At 47.0% G+C, this 19687-nt stretch overlaps 1 protein-coding gene across 1 annotated transcript in view; it reads left to right on the forward strand.

Moving 5' to 3' along the window:
- LOC138299480 (cysteine-rich protein 1-like) overlaps positions 1 to 19687 on the forward strand; it is a 225326-nt gene that overhangs the window by 73946 nt on the left and 131693 nt on the right. Inside the window, exon 2 of the mRNA XM_069237750.1 lies at positions 4638 to 4732. Within this exon, the coding sequence (XP_069093851.1) occupies positions 4638 to 4732 (95 nt within the window). The remainder of the gene's footprint in view (positions 1 to 4637; positions 4733 to 19687) is intronic.

Below are 19687 nucleotides of genomic sequence, written 5' to 3' on the forward strand. Positions count from 1 at the left end.
GCAGCACAGTTTCCTGACACTGTGGGTCCGGATTTCAAACAAAACATTGCTGGGTGGGAATAATTGACTTAAAGCCTGCCTGCACCTGAGGTGCCAATCCGGAAATTGACGCATTGCTCTCTTGCGAGGGAAAAAACGACACATCAAAGACCCAACCGGAGGAGAAATGACGCATGGCCTCACTTGCAAGTAAGGAATCGATGCATCGCTGACTTTCCTGACGCACTCTCGCCCTTGCGGCTTTATTTTTTACAGTAACCAGGTACTTTGTGTAACAACACCTTTTCCATTGTTTTCTATGTATTAAGACTCTTATTCTTTTGAAAATTCATATCTTGGCTTGTGAATGTTGAACTTTTGTTGTTTTGGTATTGTTTGATTTAGATAAATATTACCTATTTTTCTAAACTGGTGTGGTGTCCTATTTGTAGTGTGTTTACTGTATTACTGTGTGTGTTGGTACAAACACTTTACACATTGCTTCTGGGGTTAAGCTTTTCTGCTTGTGGCAAGCTACCAAGTGGGTGATGGTGTGTTTCTCCTTTACCCTGACTAGAATGAGGGTTCCTGCTTGGACAGAGTGCAAACTGACTGCCAGCCAGAGACCCCATTTCTAACAGGTAAAAAGTAAATAAAAGGGATGTTTATCTCCTAGGGTTTCTGAGTGACATCATAGACAACTCAAGTTTTGCTATCGTCTATTTGATGTCGCTCAGAACCCCTCAGTGAAACATACCTGTTAGTTACCTTAACCCATCTATAATTCTATATGTCAACAAAATAAAAAGGTGCTATATACAGACTCTAAAGAGAAGAAAATGCCTTTGGTCAAATCTTACATTAAAAGTATTTGCAATCCTTATTTTTATTGAGCCCATGTGACCTTCGTTATGCTTAGATTACAGTAACTGTATACACTATCATGTAGGAGGCTGGCCTGGTTTGTAGTAGGTACCTTGGGTACTTACACCTTATACCAGGTACAGTTATACCTTATTAGTGAAATGTAGTAGTGTTCTAGCAGCTTAGGCTTATAGAGGTAGCTGCAACAGAGCAGCTTAGGCTGAACTAGGAGACATGCAAAGCTGCTGCAACACCACTATAGTTACACAGTACTTATACACAAGTAAAAGACAATACTCAGGGGGTCATTCTGACCCTGGCGGCCGGTGACCGCCAGGGTCACCGACCACGGGAGCACCGCCAACAGGCTGGCGGTGCTCCCGAGGGCATTCTGACCGCGGCGGTTCAGCCGCGGTCAGAAAGGGTAAACCAGCGGTCTCCCGCCGGTTTACCGCTGCCCCATTGAATCCTCCATGGCGGCGGAGCGCGCTCCGCCGCCATGGGGATTCAGACACCCCCTACCGCCATCCTGTTCATGGCGGGAAACCCGCCATGAACAGGATGGCGGTAGGGGGTGCCGCGGGGCCCCTGGGGGCCCCTGCAGTGCCCATGCCAATGGCATGGGCACTGCAGGGGCCCCCGTAAGAGGGCCCCGCAAAGTATTTCAGTGTCTGCTTTGCAGACACTGAAATACGCGACGGGTGCAACTGCACCCGTCGCACCCCTGCAACTACGCCGGCTCAATTCTGAGCCGGCGTCCTCGTTGCAGGGGCATTTCTGCTGGGCCGGCGGGCGCTCTTTCGGAGAGCGCCCGCCGGCCCAGCGGAAATGTTTAAATGGCCGCCGCGGTCTTTTGACCGCGGTGCGGTCATTTCACGGCGGTACCTTGGCGGACGGCCTCCGCCGTCCGCCAAGGTTAAAATCACCCCCTCAGTGTTACCATAAATAAAGGTAGTTTATTGTAGTGACACAAGGCCAAAAATATCTTAGAGACAATACTCCTTCTGGAGGTAAGTATTATGCACAATATATACACTAGAAACCAAAATAAGGTAAGTAATTAGACATAGGATAGTGCAAACAATAGGAAATACTATAGAATGCAATAGGAGAAAATAGGTCTAGGGGCAACACAAACCATATCCTAAGAAAGTGAAATGCGAATCACAAATTTGCATTCCACTCATGAACTAGACAAGTGTAGTGTGTAGAGAATTGCTGGGAGAGTAAGAATACCACAAAGGTGAGAAAAATACCCCAACCCAGACCCCAGGAAAGTAGGAGTGTGCAAGTTTCCTTAGGACACACTACATCTTAGGATTGGAGTAATTGCAAGAACCAAGCAAGACTGCAAACAACAAATATTGGATTCCTGGACCTGAAGACCTGAAAAGTGAGGAGACCAAGTCCAGAAGTTGCAGAAGATTCCAGGAAGGACAGGAGCCCCTGCCAACCTAGAAGAAGGTGCAAAAGAGGAGCCTCAGGTTGGAAGAAGACTGCAGAAATGCACCAAGGGAAGATGGCTGTGGGTTCCGGCATGATGCAATGGATGTTCAACGTGGAGATGTTGGATGCAGGCGAGTTTCGGCACTGTATTTGTCCAACAAGCCATGGATCAAGCAATGTTGCAGATTGCGTCAAAGTGGTGCTGCCTGGACCCAGGAGGGACCTGGGGGGCTCAACTCACACTGAGGAGGCAGAGGGGGCTCCCCATACTAGAGGGAACCCACAGATGACCAGGCAGCACCCACCGAGGTCCCAGGACATGGAGACAAAGAAGGTGCAAATTGCGGTTGTTGCAGCACTACAGAAGAAGGTCCCACGGTGCCGGAGAACAACTCAGTGAGTTGAACATCGCAGGATAGGGTGCTTGGGTCATGGGCCAGGCTGTGCATGGAGGATTCTTGCAAATAGTGCACAGAGGCCTCAGGAGGTGACAATGACACGGCGCACAGGGGTGCTGTCACAAATGGGGAAGGCAAGCTCTTACCTCCCCCAAATCTGGACAGCAAGATCTTAGGACAGTCTGTGTCGAAGGGGTCCACCACCTGTGTTCAAAGGAGCACTAGCTTCGCCGGAGAGGAGTCCAAGAGAACTGGTCATCGACTTAGAAGGTGCCTGCTGGAGCAGGGAAGTGACTCTGTCACTCCACAGGAGATTTCTTTGGTTCTTCTGGTGCAGGGTGAACATAGGGAATCACCAGAGTGTGGCGTGCACACCATGGAAACTGTTGCAGTTGTTGGCTGGAGCTGAAGTTGCAGAAAAGTAGCCCTTCTGGATACTTTGCTGCTATTACAGCGGTTCCTGGAGCAGGTTGCAGTCGATCCAAGGTTAGAGGATGAAATAATAGTTGCAGAGGATTCCTGTTGGAAACTTGCAGGGAGAATCTGAAGAGAACCCCACAGGAGAGACTCTAAATAGCCCTAAGAGGGGGATTGGCTTCCTTATCAGGTATGGACCTATCAGGAGGAGTCTCTGACATGACCTGCTGGCAATGGCCACTCAGAGGTTTCCAGAGTGTCCCAACACCTTAGAAAACATGATGGCTGAAGTCTGGGACAAACTGGAGGAGCTCTAGGCAACACCCCTGGGGTGTTGATGGACAGGGGAGTGGTCACTCACCTTTCCTTTGTCCAGTTTCATGCCAGAGCAGGGACTGGTGGTCCCTGAACCAGTGTAGAGTGGCTTATGCAAGGAGGGCACCATCTGTGCCCATAAAAGCATTTCCAGAGGGTCTGGGGGGCTTCACCTATTTCACAAGGGAGAAAGTCTAACACCCTCCTCCCAAAGGAAATGCTTTGTTCTGCCTTCCTAGGACTGAGCTGCTCAGACCCCAGGAGGGTAGAACCCTGTCTGTGAGGTGGCAGCAGCTGAAGCTGCAGGGCAAGCTTCAGAGAGCTGGTTTGGCAGTACTGGGGTCCGTGATGGAGACCCCAGGATGCATGGAAGTGGCTCCCCAATATAAGATTTGGAATGGGGGAACAATGCCATGATCATAGACACCTTACATGGCCATATTCAGAGTTATCATTGTGAAGCTACATATAGATATTGACTTATTGTAGTGCACACATGTAATGGCATCCCGCACTCATGAAGTCTGGGGATTTGGCCCTGGACAACGTGGGGGCACCGCTGCTAGCTGAAGGGTGCTCTCACACTTAATAACTTTGCACCTAGCTTTCAGTAAATGAAGGTTAGGCATATAGGTGACTTATCAGTTACAGTGCAGTGAAAATGGCTGTGAAATAGTGTGTGCACTATTTCATGCAGGCTGCAGTGGCAGTCCTGCCACTCCTGTGAAAGGGTTTGTCTGAGCTCCTTATGGGTAGCAAAAGAAATGCTGCAGCTCATAAGGATCTCCTGGAACCCCAATGCCCTGGGTACCTAGGTACCATATACAATGGACTTATAAGGTGGGTCCAGTGTGCCAATTGGAATTGGTAAACAAAGTCACTAGCCTATAGTGACGGATTTGGAAGTAGACAGAGCATAAGAACTGAGGTTCTGATTAGCAGAGCCCCAGTGACACAGTTAAGCACTTACTGACAACACACACATTAGGCCACAAACTATGAGCACTAGGGTCCTGGCTAGCAGGATCCTAGTGAGACAGGCAAAGCACACTGACATATAGGGTTTTCACTATGAGCACTGGGGTCCTGGCTAGCAGGATCCCGTTTACACAGTAAAAACACACTGACACACACTCACATACAGGCCAAAAGTGGGGGTAACCATGCTAGAAAGAGGCTACTTTCTCACATATCACAATTGTTTTCTACTTTTAACAGGGGAGAGGAAGCGGTCACTGGGCAAGGACTACCACCCCCTGTGCCTGAAGTGCAACCACTGCAAGAGGCAGCTCAGCCCTAGCCAACATGCAGAGGTAAGTCCTTACTTGACACTGAGCCCAAATGACCAAATCAGCTGCAGGCTGTTAGAAACCATTTGACCCATACAATAGCTGTTGATTTTCACTGTAAATCAGGAACAGATAAGAACAAGTGACATGAAACAGAGAGATTTTCGTTATGGTTTTCAAAAAGGGGCCAAATGCCTTATGAACTGCTTTGGGGGAACAGTTGTGCTTTGGGGCAAGTACATGCTTTATTGTTTAACATATGTGATTTATCTAAGTGGTTTGTGTAACACAGTGGAGGGCTGCTATGGCACTAGTAACAAAGATGAAGATCAGCTTACATCACTTGTTATTATATATGTAATTACTTCTTGATAAACTGTGCATAAACAAGTTGAATGGTCTCAAAAATAGGACCTCCTTTCCTTCGGCCCACAACAATCACTGGTAAAGCCATTGAGTCTGGCGCTAATGTGCTAAAGCAGGCAACGGAGGCATACAGAAATACTCTCTGCTTGCATGAGCACATTCGAGTCATTTTCATGAAATAAAGACACAAGACAGTTAATAAATACTTTCAATGGGCAATGCCTAATATTGAATTCTATTTACCCCTTCATGTAGTTCTGTAATTAGAAATCAGTGTATGGGCATTAAACATCTGCTTTAAAAATGTAAACATATATGGTAGAAGTCAGTTCTGTTCATACACTGTGTGTTTGGGTTGCAAGGAGGCTGTGTATGGTACAGTCTGTGCAGAGGCTTCAGTGCATCAGGGAGGATGTCAGATACGTCCTGAGTTAAACCTGTGTGCCCTGGGTATTGTTGTGTCTTGTGAGTATGAATGATGAAACCATTTTGGATCCTGAAGGACTCCGTAGCATGATGAAATAAGTTTTAGAACGCGGTACGATGATTGCAAGTCGGGGAGAATGCTACAACTGGTGACAAGATAGGGAATAAGTAACCTGAAGATTAACAGTGCTCTCCCAGAGAGTTTGCTGTGGCCCAAGCAAACTGTTCTTGCGTGCCACATCTGCCTTTATCGAAGTGCTGAACTGACGGTTGGTGCATGTGGAGTCAAAGCGCAACTCCACCTGGCATGAAGCATTAGATGATAAAGAAAGCTTCACTGAGAAGTCTACATGTCATTAATCAAGAAACTAAGAACAAGGTCATTCAGAAAGGTACAGTGCTATTACGCCACAAAGAGCTATATAACATATTGAGCGCTACAACCAGGTTTTGAAGTGCAGCATTTAGCAAAGAATATGCAATACCACTGCGATCAGAAGCGCTGAAAGGCAGAGATTAACCATGTGAGAAAAGACCAAAAGAGGAGACTGAAAACATGACCAATCCACTGCATGAAAGGGTCATCTGCCTACCTGTATTAATTAAAGAGAATCATCATATTGCTCCTGTGGGTGACTCCAAGAGAAGTGTCTGTGGTTGTGCTTACAGAGCCGTCAATATCTGTAGTGACAAGAGTTCTGTCAGAAAGCAGATCTGTCAATGGAGCCTATAAAAGATGACCCTTAGGCCGGTACATTTGAGGGCCAGGTTAGGGGCATGGCACCTTCCTGAAACAACCACCACCTTTCGATACATCCAAAAAAGCAAAATATTGAAGATAGATGGACTGCTTATATAGAGACATTTGATGATTTTATTGATGCACTGGAAGAAACAGATAGCAAAAAGACGAGTAAGTACCTCAAAAATCTTGCAGGTGATGATTTAAAAGAAGTCATAAGGAAATTATAGTGATCTGATGAAAATACCTACTGTCAAATCAAAGAAGCTGTGAACCTCAAGTTCAATCCAGTGCCCAATGTAAATTACGAAAGGTATATTTTCAGTCAAGTATGACAAAAAGTTGGTGAAACCACAGATTCATTTGTTGAGAGACTGGATACGCTCATAAAACACTGCAGATTTAATGAAATTAATGATGAAGAACCAATACATCTCAGAGTTATTGACGGATGTCAGTCAGATTCATTCAGACGATGAATGCTGTGAGAAACTCTTGATCTGGAGCAAGTTCTCCTGGCTGCCAGAACTGATGAGCATGTTGATCGACAAGCTGCTGACATGGATGCCGGAGGTGCCCAAAGTGAATCAGTCATTAACATGAAAAGTAAGCAGAAACAGAAAGTTGAAAGGCACAAGGTGATGTCATCTCAGCAAAAGAAATTATGTCTTAGATGCAGATTGTCCTTTCCGCACAAAGGATATGTCCCATCATTTGACAGATGTACATAGGCTGTGGAAAAGAGAACCATTTTGTGACAGTCTGCAAAGTGAAGGAAAAAGTAAGTGCTTCACAGCGAGAAGACAAAATGGCCATCTGAATGATCCAGAAGCGACATTCGACATGCGCCCACAGGGCCAATCAACCACATCAGTTGAGATAAATCAACACCAAATGAAGTTGATTGTCACCTAAATCATTGTCGAAAGGTTCATCGGTATTGAGTGAAAGTGAAGAAGATGATTGTGTAATGTCGATGTTTACCTCAGAGAAATATGCACTTGTTCGACTGGCTGCATGTGAAGAGAAATATCAGTCAAAGAAAAGTTAACATCAGAAAGCACCTAAGTCAGGGAAACATTGTCCAAAAATTAAACTGAAAATAAATGGTTGTGCAATACCTTTTCTCATCAACAGCGGTGCATTGATAAATATCATCCCTGAGGAGAAATACAAGGATCTCTCTCCTTTATTCTTATAGGCAAGAAGACAAAAGTGCAATCACCCATTCACATAATTCAATGTATAGCATCAAATGCCTCTTTACTAAGTTCAGTTCATAATCTTTATTCGGCTATACCAACTGAAGGAGGCTGGCCTGGCTTATAGTGGGTACCAATGGTACTTACACCTTGTGCAGGTCCAGTTATCCCTTATTAGTAGATTAGTAGTGTTCTAGCAGCTTAGCCTGATAAAGGTAGCTATTGCAGAGCAGCTTAGGCTGAACTAGGAGGCATCCAAAGCTCCTACTATACCACTTATATCATATAGGTAGTATATCATGAGAAAGACAATACTCAGAGTTACTAAAAAATAAAGGTACTTTATTTTAGTGACAATGTGCCGAAAATATCTCAGAGGATATTCTCCCTTAGGAGGTAAGTAAAATACACAAAATATACACACAAACCAAAATCAGGTAAGTAAGACAGTCAGAAAGTAGTGCAAACACTGTAGAATACAATAGGATGCAATAGGTCTAGGGGCAACACAAACCATATACTAAGAAAGTGGAATGCGAACCACGAATGGACCCCTAGGCTAGTGTAGTGTGTAGAGGGTCGCTGGGAGTGTAAGAAAACACAAATTGTGTCCAACATACCCCACCCCAAGACCCTGGAACGTAGGAGTAATATACTGCTATTTCCCCAGAAACACACTAAAGTCGTGATAAGGGATTTTGCAAAGACCACAATAGACTGCAAAGCACTGAAGACGGATTCCTGGACCTGAGGACCTTCAAAGGAAGGGGACCAAGTCCAATAGTCGCAAAAGTGTCCGGGGGGGGAGGAGCCCACTAAACCTCGGATGAAGGTGCAAAATGGCTGCCTCTGGATGGAAGAAGCTGAAGATTCAGCAACAACAAAAGATGCTAGGAACTTCTCCTTTGTGCAGAAGACGTCCCACTGCATGCTGGAGGATGCAGAGTTGTTTCCTTTGCAAAATACCACAAACAGGCCTTGCTAGCTGCAAGAGTCACGATTAGAGAGAAAGGCACAATCAGGAAGCACCTGCAGAAGTCCTTGAACATGGGTTCAAGAAGTTGAACACAGTGGTTGTCTCAACACTGCAGAAGGAGGTCCCACGACACCGGAGATCAACTCAGGGTGCTGAGCATCGCAGGACAGAGTGCTGGGGACCTAGGCTCAGCTGTGCATGCAGGATTTTGTGGAAATGTGCACAGAAGCCCTTGTAGCTGCAGTTCACACGGTGTGCAGGATTACTGTCTGGAGATGCACCCTGGGGGCTCCACTATGGACCCTCAGTACTGCCAAACCAGTACTCTGGGGTTTTCTCTGCAGCTACAGTTGCTGCCACCCACAGGCAGGGTTCTGCCCTCCTGGGATCTGAGCAGCTCATTCCCAGGAAGGCAGAACAATGTATTTACTTTGGGAGGAGAGTGTTACACCCTCTCCCTTTGGAAATAGGTGTTACAGGCTTGGGAGGATAGCCTCCCAGAGCCACTGGAAATTCTTTGGATGACACAGATGGTGCCCTCCTTGCATAAGCCAGTCTACACTGGTTTAGGGAACCCCAGTCCCTGCTCTGGTGCAAAACTGGACAAAGGAAAGGGGAGTGACTACTCCCCTGTCCATCACCACCCCAGGGGTGGTGCCCAGAGCTCTTCCACTGTGTCTCAGACCTCTGAATCTTGTTTTCAGAGGTATGGGGACACTCTGGAGGCCTCTGAGTGACCAGTGCCAGCAGGTGACATCAGAGGCTCCTTCTGATAGGTGCATACCTGGGTAGGTAGCCAATCCTCCTCTCAGGGCTATTTAGGGTCTCTCCTGTGGGCTTCTCTTCAGATTTTGACTTGCAAGAGTCCACCAGGGCTCCTCTGCACTTCTCTATTTGACTTTTGCCAAGGATCGACCACTGACTGCTCCAAGACGCCTGCAAAACTGCAACAAAGTAGCCAGAAGACTACCAGCGGCATTGTAGCGCCTAATCCTGCTGGCTTTCTTGACTGTCTCCTGGTGGTGCATGCTCTGAGGGCTGCCTGCCTTCAACCTGCTTATGGAAGCCACAAAGAAATCTCCAGTGAGTTGATGGAGTCTTCCCCCTACTCCAGCAGGCACCAAAATACAGCACCACCAGTACTCTGGGTCCCCTCTCATCCTGACGAGCGTGGTCCCTGGAACACAGGTGGTGGACCCCAGTGACCCCGACTGTCCAGAGGTCCAACTGCCAAATTTGGAGGAGGTAAGTCCTTGCCTCCCCTCCCCAGACATTATCACTGTGCACTGTGTGATCTGCAGCTACAAGGGCTTCTGTGCACATTTCCAAGAAATCCTGCATGCACAACTGAGCCTACATCCCCAGCACTCTGTCCTGCGATGCTCAGCTCCCTGAGTTGACCTCCGGCGTTGTGGGACCTCTTTGTGCAGTGTTGAGACGACCGCCGTGTTCAGTCTTCTCGAACCCGTGTTCAAGGATTTCTGCAGGTGCTTCCCTCCTTCCAGTAGGCTCTCTATGTTGCTGAGGTCCCCCACTGTCTCCCCTCCTGAACGGTGACATCCTGGTCCTCCCTGGGCCCAGGCAGCACCCTTTTTCTTTAACTGCTACTCTTGTGTGTAGCAAGGCTTGTTTGCGGTACTTTGCCAAGGAAACCACCCTGCGTCTGCCAGCATGTCGTGAGACATCTTCTGAACAAAGTAGACCTCACTCCGTTGGTGCAGAACCAGGAACTTCTTCCAAATGGAGGCAGCCATTTTGCACCTTCATCTGGGATTTCGTGGGCTCCTGCCCCCCTGGACACTTTAGCAACTCTTGGACGTGGTCCCCTTCCTTTACAGATCTTCAGGTCCAGGAATCCATCTTCAGTGCTTTGCAGTCTTGTGTGGTCCTTGCAAAATCCTTTATCACAACTTTAGTGTGTTTCTGGGGAAATAGTAGTACTTTACTTCTGCTTTCCTGGGTCCTGGGGTGGGGTCTCCTCTATACCCTTGGGGTTTTCTGACACTCCCAGTGACCCTCTACACACTACACTTGCCTAGGGGTGCATTTGTGGTTTGCATTCCACTTACTTAGTATATGGTTTGTGTTGCCCCTGGGCCTATTGCATTCTATTGTGTTCTACAGTGTTTGCACTACTTTCTGACTGTTTTACTTACCTGATTTGGGTATTTGTGTATATTTTGTGTATGTTACGTACCTCCCAAGAGAGTATATCCACTGTGATATTTTTGGCACATTGTCACTAAAATAAAGTACCTTTATTTTTAGTAACTGAGTATTGTCTTTCTTATGATATTGTACCTATATGATATAGTGGTATTGCAGGAGCTTTGCATGTCTCCTAGTTCAGCCTTGGCTGCTTTGCTATAGCTGCGTCTATCAGTCTAAACTTCTAGAACACTTCTACACTCTACTAATAAGAGATAACTGGACCTGGTATAAGGTGTAAGTGCCATTGGTACCCACTACAAACCAGGCCAGCCTCCTACATTGGTGGTGCAGCGGTGGGATAAGTACTTGTAACTGCTTTACCACTTTGTCAATAGTACTTTTCATAAGAAAACTATATTCCTAATACTTAGAAATATACACAAGTAAACTTAACAGTCTTACTTTCACTATAAAAACTTTCTACAAAGTTTCTAAAAAGTTTGAAAAAGTTTTTTCTCTTTTCTTTAAAAAAGTTCCAAACTTTTTCTCTTACCCCTAACCTCTTTCTTTTCACTATGTCTATGGTAGAGGCTACCCCCAGAGTTGTGAAAACAACTTATGAAAATCTCAATTTCAAAAGTTTGATGGGTCTTTTTATAGAAAGAACTTTGGGGACTGGTAAGAACCCTACCAAGGATCTCCTTCTTAGCCTTCTCCTTGAAAGTGATCAGAATCAGAATGGTCAAACCCAGGATCAGGAGGTAGAGGAGGGGGGTGCCCAGATAGATTCAGGGATGGGTCCTGAGAATTCTGGGGAGGGTACTTACAAAGATCTTTCACTAGACAGGCCACCTAGTGAAGCTGGTAGTGGGAGGGGGTCACACAGCAGTAGGACCCCTTTCACTTCTGAAGGCCAGGGCACTAGGGTTCAGGCAGTCAGAGAAAGGTCCACTTCTGCACATTCTCACATTTCCTCTGTATCAGAAGTTTCCCAAACCTCCCACCCTGAGGACAACACCCTAGACAGAGAACTCAGAAAGCTGAGGCTGGAGGAGTCCAGGCTGAGGCTAAAGCAGCAACAGTTGGCCTTGGATAGGGAATCCTTAGATGTAGAGAGGGAAAGGCAGAAGTTGGGGTTAGTTCCCTATTGTGGCAGCAACAGCAGCAATATTGATAGTCATCACATTAGAGAAACAGATTCAAGGAACCTGCATAAGATTGTCCCCCCCTTACAAGGAGGGGGATGACATTAACAAGTGGTTTGCTGCACTTAAGAGGGCCTGTATGGTACAGTTGGTCCCTCAAAAGCAGTAGCTGCTATATTGTGGCTATCTTTCACTGGCAAAGGTAGGGATAGACTCCTTACTGTCAGGGAGAGGGATGCCAACAATTACAAAGTTTTGAAGGATGCACTCTTAGATGGATTTGGCTTAACCACTGAACAATACAGGATACATTTCAGAGATACCATAAAAGAGTCTTCTCAAGACTGGACATACATTGTAGACTGTTCAGTAAAGGCCTTGGAGGCATGGTTACATGGCAGTAAAGTGACTGATTATGAAAGCCTGTATAATCTAATTTTGAGAAGGCATATCTTGAATAATTGTGTGTCAGACTTGTTGCATCAATACTTGGTAGGCTCAGATCAGACCTCTCCCCAAGAATTGGGAAATAAGGTAGACAAATGGGTCAGAACAAGGGTGAGCAGAAAAGCTCATACAGGGGGTGACAAGGATGGCAAGAAGAGGGAAGGTAAGTCTTATGACAATGGTGGGGACAACGACAAAAAGCATTCTGAGTCTTCATCAGGCCCACAAAAATCCTCTGGGGGAGGTGGGTCCAAATCCTCTTCTCACAATCAAAAGAAGCCATTGTGTTATTTATGTAAAAGTAAAGGCCATTGTGTAGGAGGCTGGACTGGCTTGTAGTGAGTACCAAGGGGTACTTGCACCTTGCACCAGGCCCAGTTATCCCTTATTAGTGTATAGGGTGTCTAGCAGCATAGGCTGATAGATAATGGTAGCTTAGCAGAGCAGCTTAGGCTGAACTAGGAGACGTGTGAAGCTACTACAGTACCACTTAGTGTCATATGCACAATATCATAAGAAAACACAATACACAGTTATACTAAAAATAAAGGTACTTTATTTTTATGACAATATGCCAAAGTATCTTAGAGTGTACCCTCAGTGAGAGGATAGGAAATATACACAAGATATATATACACAATACCAAAATATGCAGTAATAGTCTTAGAAAACAGTGCAAACAATGTATAGTTACAATAGGATGCAATGGGGACACATAGGGATAGGGGCAACACAAACCATACACTCCAAAAGTGGAATGCGAACCACGAATGGACCCCAAACCTATGTGACCTTGTAGAGGGTCGCTGGGACTATTAGAAAATAGTGAGAGTTAGAAAAATAACCCTCCCCAAGACCCTGAAAAGTGAGTGCAAAGTGCACTAAAGTTCCCCTAAGGACAAAGAAGTCGTGTTAGAGGAATAATGCAGGAAAGACACAAACCAACAATGCAACAACGATGGATTTCCAATCTTGGGTACCTGTGGAACAAGGGGACCAAGTCCAAAAGTCACAAGCAAGTCGGAGATGGGCAGGTGCCCAGGAAATGCCAGCTGTGGGTGCAAAGAAGCTTCTACTGGACAGAAGAAGCTGAGGTTTCTGCAAGAACAAAAAGGGCTAGAGACTTCCCCTTTGGTGGACAGATCCCTCTCGCTGTGGAGAGTGGTGCAGAAGTGTTTTCCCGCCGAAAGAACGCCAACAAGCCTTGCTAGCTGCAAATCGTGCTGTTAGCGTTTTTGGATGCTGCTGTGGCCCAGGAGGGACCAGGAGGTCGCAAATTGGACCAGGAGGTAGAGGGGACGTCGAGCAAGACAAAGAGCCCTCATAGCAGCAGGTAGCACCCAAAGAAGTGCCAGAAACAGGCACTACGAGGATGTGTGAAACTGTGCTCACCCGAAGTCGCACAAAGGAGTCCCACGTCGCCGGAGACCAACTTAGAAAGTCGTGCAATGCAGGTTAGAGTGCCGTGGACCCAGGCTTGGCTGTGCACAAAGGATTTCCGCCGGAAGTGCACAGGGGCCGGAGTAGCTGCAAAAGTCGCGGTTCCCAGCAATGCAAATAGCGAGGTGAGGCAAGGACTTACCTCCACCAAACTTGGACTGAAGAGTCACTGGACTGTGGGGGTCACTTGGACAGAGTTGCTGGATTCGAGGGACCTGGCTCGTCGTGCTGAGAGGAGACCCAAGGGACCGGTAATGCAGCTTTTTGATGCCTGCGGTTGCAGGGGGAAGATTCCGTCGACACACGGGAGATTTCTTCGGAGCTTCTAGTGCAGAGAGGAGGCAGACTACCCCCACAGCATGCACCACCAGGAAAACAGTCGAGAAGGCGGCAGTGTAGGAAAGTACCATCTTGCCTGGCATGTTACCCCCATTTTTTCACTGTATATATGTTGTTTTAGTTGTATGTGTCACTGGGACCCTGGTAACCCAGGGCCCCAGTGCTCATAAGTGTGCCTGAATGTGTTACCTGTGTAGTGACTAACTGTCTCACTGAGGCTCTGCTAATCAGAACCTCAGTGGTTATGCTCTCTCATTTCTTTCCAAATTGTCACTGACAGGCTAGTGACCATTTTTACCAATTTACATTGGCTTACTGGAACACCCTTATAATTCCCTAGTATATGGTACTGAGGTACCCAGGGTATTGGGGTTCCAGGAGATCCCTATGGGCTGCAGCATTTCTTTTGCCACCCATAGGGAGCTCTGACAAATCTTACACAGGCCTGCCACTGCAGCCTGAGTGAAATAACGTCCACGTTATTTCACAGCCATTTTACACTGCACTTAAGTAACTTATAAGTCACCTATATGTCTAACCTTTACCTGGTAAAGGTTAGGTGCAAAGTTACTTAGTGTGAGGGCACCCTGGCACTAGCCAAGGTGCCCCCACATTGTTCAGAGCCAATTCACTGAACTTTGTGAGTGCGGGGACACCATTACACGCGTGCACTACATATAGGTCACTACCTATATGTAGCTTCACAATGGTAACTCCGAATATGGCCATGTAACATGTCTATGATCATGGAATTGCCCCCTCTATGCCATCCTGGCATTGTTGGTACAATTCCATGATCCCAGTGGTCTGTAGCACAGACCCTGGTACTGCCAGACTGCCCTTCCTGGGGTTTCTCTGCAGCTGCTGCTGCTGCCAACCCCTCAGACAGGCAGCTGCCCTCCTGGGGTCCAGCCAGGCCTGGCCCAGGATGGCAGAACAAAGAACTTCCTCTGAGAGAGGGTGTGACACCCTCTCCCTTTGGAAAATGGTGTGAAGGCAGGGGAGGAGTAGCCTCCCCCAGCCTCTGGAAATGCTTTGTTGGGCACAGATGTGCCCAATTCTGCATAAGCCAGTCTACACCGGTTCAGGGACCCCTTAGCCCCTGCTCTGGCGCGAAACTGGACAAAGGAAAGGGGAGTGACCACTCCCCTGACCTGCACCTCCCCTGGGAGGTGTCCAGAGCTCCTCCAGTGTGCTCCAGACCTCTGCCATCTTGGAAACAGAGGTGCTGCTGGCACACTGGACTGCTCTGAGTGGCCAGTGCCACCAGGTGACGTCAGAGACTCCTTGTGATAGGCTCCTTCAGGTGTTAGTAGCCTTTCCTCTCTCCTAGGTAGCCAAACCCTCTTTTCTGGCTATTTAGGGTCTCTGCCTCTGGGGAAATTTTAGATAACGAATGCATGAGCTCAGCCGAGTTCCTCTGCATCTCCCTCTTCACCTTCTGATAAGGAATCGACCGCTGACCGCGCTGGAAGCCTGCAAACCTGCAACATAGTAGCAAAGACGACTACTGCAACTCTGTAACGCTGATCCTGCCGCCTTCTCGACTGTTTTCCTGCTTGTGCATGCTGTGGGGGTAGTCTGCCTCCTCTCTGCACCAGAAGCTCCGAAGAAATCTCCCGTGGGTCGACGGAATCTTCCCCCTGCAACCGCAGGCACCAAAAAGCTGCATCTCCGGTCCCTTGGGTCTCCTCTCAGCACGACGAGCGAGGTCCCTCGAATCCAGCGACACCGTCCAAGTGACTCCCACAGTCCAGTGACTCTTCAGCCCGAGTTTGGTGGAGGTAAGTCCTTGCCTCACCTCGCTGGGCTGCATTGCTGGGAACCGCGACTTTGCAAGCTTCTCCGGCCCCTGTGCACTTCCGGCGGAAATCCTGTGTGCACAGCCAAGCCTGGGTCCACGGCACTCTAACCTGCATTGCACGACTTTCTAAGTTGGTCTCCGGCGACGTGGGACTCCTTTGTGCAACTTCGGCGAGCACCGTTTCAGGCATCCTCGTAGTGCCTGTTTCTGGAACTTCTCCGGGTGCTACCTGCTTCAGTGAGGGCTCTTTGTCTTGCTCGACGTCCCCTCTCTCTGCAGGTCCAATTTGCGACCTCCTGGTCCCTCCTGGGCCCCAGCAGCGTCCAAAAACGCCAAACGCACGATTTGCGTGTAGCAAGGCTTGTTGGCGTCCATCCGGCGGGAAAACACTTCTGCACGACTCTCCAAGGCGTGGGGGATCCATCCTCCAAAGGGGAAGTCTCTAGCCCTTGTCGTTCCTGCAGTATTCACAGTTCTTCAGCCTAGTAAGAGCTTCTTTGCACCAACCGCTGGCATTTCTTGGGCATCTGCCCATCTCCGAGCTGCTTGTGACTTTTGGACTTGGTCCCCTTGTTCCACAGGTACCCTCAGTCAGGAATCCATCGTTGTTGCATTGCTGATTTGTGTTTTCCTTGCATTTTCCCTCTAACACGACTATTTTGTCCTTAGGGGAACTTTAGTGCACTTTGCACTCACTTTTCAGGGTCTTGGGGAGGGTTATTTTTCTAACTCTCACTATTTTCTAATAGTCCCAGCGACCCTCTACAAGGTCACATAGGTTTGGGGTCCATTCGTGGTTCGCATTCCACTTCTAGAGTATATGGTTTGTGTTGCCCCTATCCCTATGTTTCCCCATTGCATCCTATTGTAACTATACATTGTTTGCACTGTTTTCTAAGACTATACTGCATATTTTTGCTATTGTGTATATATATCTTGTGTATATTTCCTATCCTCTCACTGAGGGTACACTCTAAGATACTTTGGCATATTGTCATAAAAATAAAGTACCTTTATTTTTAGTATAACTGTGTATTGTGTTTTCTTATGATATTGTGCATATGACACTAAGTGGTACTGTAGTAGCTTCACACGTCTCCTAGTTCAGCCTGAGCTGCTTTGCTAAGCTACCATTATCTATCAGCCTAAGCTGCTAGACACCCTATACACTAATAAGGGATAACTGGGCCTGGTGCAAGGTGCAAGTACCCCTTGGTACTCACTACAAGCCAGTCCAGCCTCCTACATTGGTTGTGCAGCGGTGGGATAAGTGCTTTGAGACTACTTACCACTCTTGTCATTGTACTTTTCATAAGAGAAAAATATACAAAACAAGGTCAGTGTATATACACATAGCCAAAAAGTTTTGCATTTCCTCTTTTCACTCTTTTCTAAGTGCTGAAAAGTACTTCTAAACTTTCAAAAAGTTCTTAAAAGTTTAAAAAGTTTTTTCTGTCTTTCCAAAAAGTTCTGAAAACTTTTTTTTCTCGTTGTCTATCACTTTAACTCTCTCTAAAAAATGTCTGGCACAGGCCAAAAAGTTGAACTGTCCAAACTTGCATATGATCACCTTAGCTGGAAAGGAGCAAGGAGTCTCTGCATAGAGAGAGGTTTGAGTGTAGGGAAGAATCCTTCTTTAGAACTGTTAATTAATATGCTTAGAGTACAGGATAAGGCCATAAGTGCCCAATCTGTAGAAAAAGTAGCTAATGGTTCTCAATCTGATCCAGGGACTCCCCCAGGAAAAGGTTCAGGAAAGAAACTTCTCAGCCTGCCCATTACTAGACAGTCTAGCATAGTTGGTACAGAGGTTGAATCACACCATACTGATGGTGTGCTCTCACATTATACTGGTAGCCAAGCTGTTAGGGTGCCCTCTGTAAGGGACAGGTCTCCTTCTGTTCATTCCCATCATACCTCTGTATCTAGAAATGTCCCTCCCACCCACCCTGATGACAGATTGTTAGAAAGGGAGCTCAATAGATTGAGAGTGGAGCAAACCAGACTGAAGCTCAAGAAGCAACAGCTGGATTTGGATAGACAGTCTTTAGAAATAGAGAGGGAAAGACAGAAGATGGGTTTAGATACCCATGGTGGCAGCAGCAGTATTCCCCATAGTCATCCTGCAAAAGAGCATGATTCCAGGAATCTGCATAAGATAGTTCCCCCTTACAAGGAGGGGGATGACATTAACAAGTGGTTTGCTGCACTTGAGAGGGCCTGTGTTGTACAGGATGTCCCTCAAAAGCAGTGGGCTGCTATCCTATGGCTATCATTTACTGGAAAAGGTAGGGATAGGCTCCTTACTGTAAAAGAAAATGATGCTAACAATTTCCAAGTTCTTAAGAATGCACTCCTGGATGGTTATGGCTTAACCACTGAACAGTACAGGATAAAGTTCAGAGATACCAAAAAGGAGTCTTCACAGGACTGGGTTGATTTCATTGACCAGGCAGTGAAGGCCTTGGAGGGGTGGTTACATGGCAGTAAAGTTACTGATTATGACAGCCTGTATAACTTGATCCTGAGAGAGCATATTCTTAATAATTGTGTGTCTGATTTGTTGCACCAGTACTTGGTGGACTCTGATCTGACCTCTCCCCAAGAATTGGGAAAGAAGGCAGACAAATGGGTCAGAACAAGAGTGAACAGAAAAGTTCATACAGGGGGTGACAAAGATGGCAACAAAAAGAAGGATGGTAAGTCTTCTGACAAGGGTGGGGACAAATCTAAAAATGAGTCTTCATCAGGCCCACAAAAACACTCTGGTGGGGGTGGTGGGCCCAAATCCTCCTTTAATCAGAACAAGGAAAAGAAACCATGGTGCTATTTATGTAAGATAAAAGGCCATTGGACAACAGATCCCAGTTGTCCAAAGAAAGGCACCACAGCTCCTACCACTACAACCCCTACTGCTACACCTAGTGTCCCTACTAATAGCAGTGGTGGTGGGAGCAAACCTACTAATAGCCAATCCAAGGGAGTAGCTGGGCTCACTTTTGGTAATTTAGTTGGGGTTGGTCTGATTAGGGAGGCCACAGAGGCTACTTTAGTCTCTGAAGGGGCTATTGACTTAGCCACTTTGGTTGCTTGCCCCCATAACTTGGAGAAGTACAAGCAACTAACCCTAATAAATGGTGTTGAGGTCCAGGCCTACAGGGACACAGGTGCCAGTGTCACAATGGTGATTGAGAAACTGGTGCACCCTGAACAACACATACTTGGACACCAGTACCAAGTAACCGATGCTCACAACATAACACAAAGCCACCCCATGGCTGTTGTAAATCTCAACTGGGAGGGGGTATCTGGTCCAAAGAAAGTTGTGGTAGCTTCAGATTTACCTGTAGACTGTCTATTAGGGAACGATTTGGAGACATCAGCTTGGTCAGATGTGGAGTTGGAGGCCCATGCAGCAATGCTGGGCATCCCAGGGCATATTTTTGCTTTGACAAGGGCTCAGGCCAAAAAGCAAAAAGGACAGGGAAGCTTGGATCCTGGAACAATGGACCAAGTGCTCCCTAAAGCTAGGGCTAGTAGAAGCAAACCACTTCCTACTATCCCTCCCTCTACAGTGGATTCTACTTCTGAGGAAGAAGAATTCCCTCCCTGTGCAGAACCTACACCAGAGGAGCTGGAAGCAGACACTGCTGAGCTTTTGGGTGAAGGGGGGCCTGCCAGAGAGGAGCTGAGTGTGGCACAGCAAACCTGTCCCACATTAGAGGGTCTCAGACAGCAAGCTGTCAAACAGGCTAATGGGGATGTCAGTGACTCACACAGAGTTTACTGGGAGGACAACCTCTTGTACACTGAGAATAGGGATCCTAAACCTGGAGCTGCCAGGAGATTAGTGATTCCTCAGGAGTACAGAAAGTTCCTCCTAACACTGGCACATGACATTCCCTTAGCTGGGCACCTGGGTCAAATGAAAACTTGGGACA

The sequence above is a fragment of the Pleurodeles waltl genome, chromosome 1_2 (assembly GCF_031143425.1).
Source record: "Pleurodeles waltl isolate 20211129_DDA chromosome 1_2, aPleWal1.hap1.20221129, whole genome shotgun sequence".
NCBI classification, from domain to species: Eukaryota; Metazoa; Chordata; class Amphibia; order Caudata; family Salamandridae; genus Pleurodeles; species Pleurodeles waltl.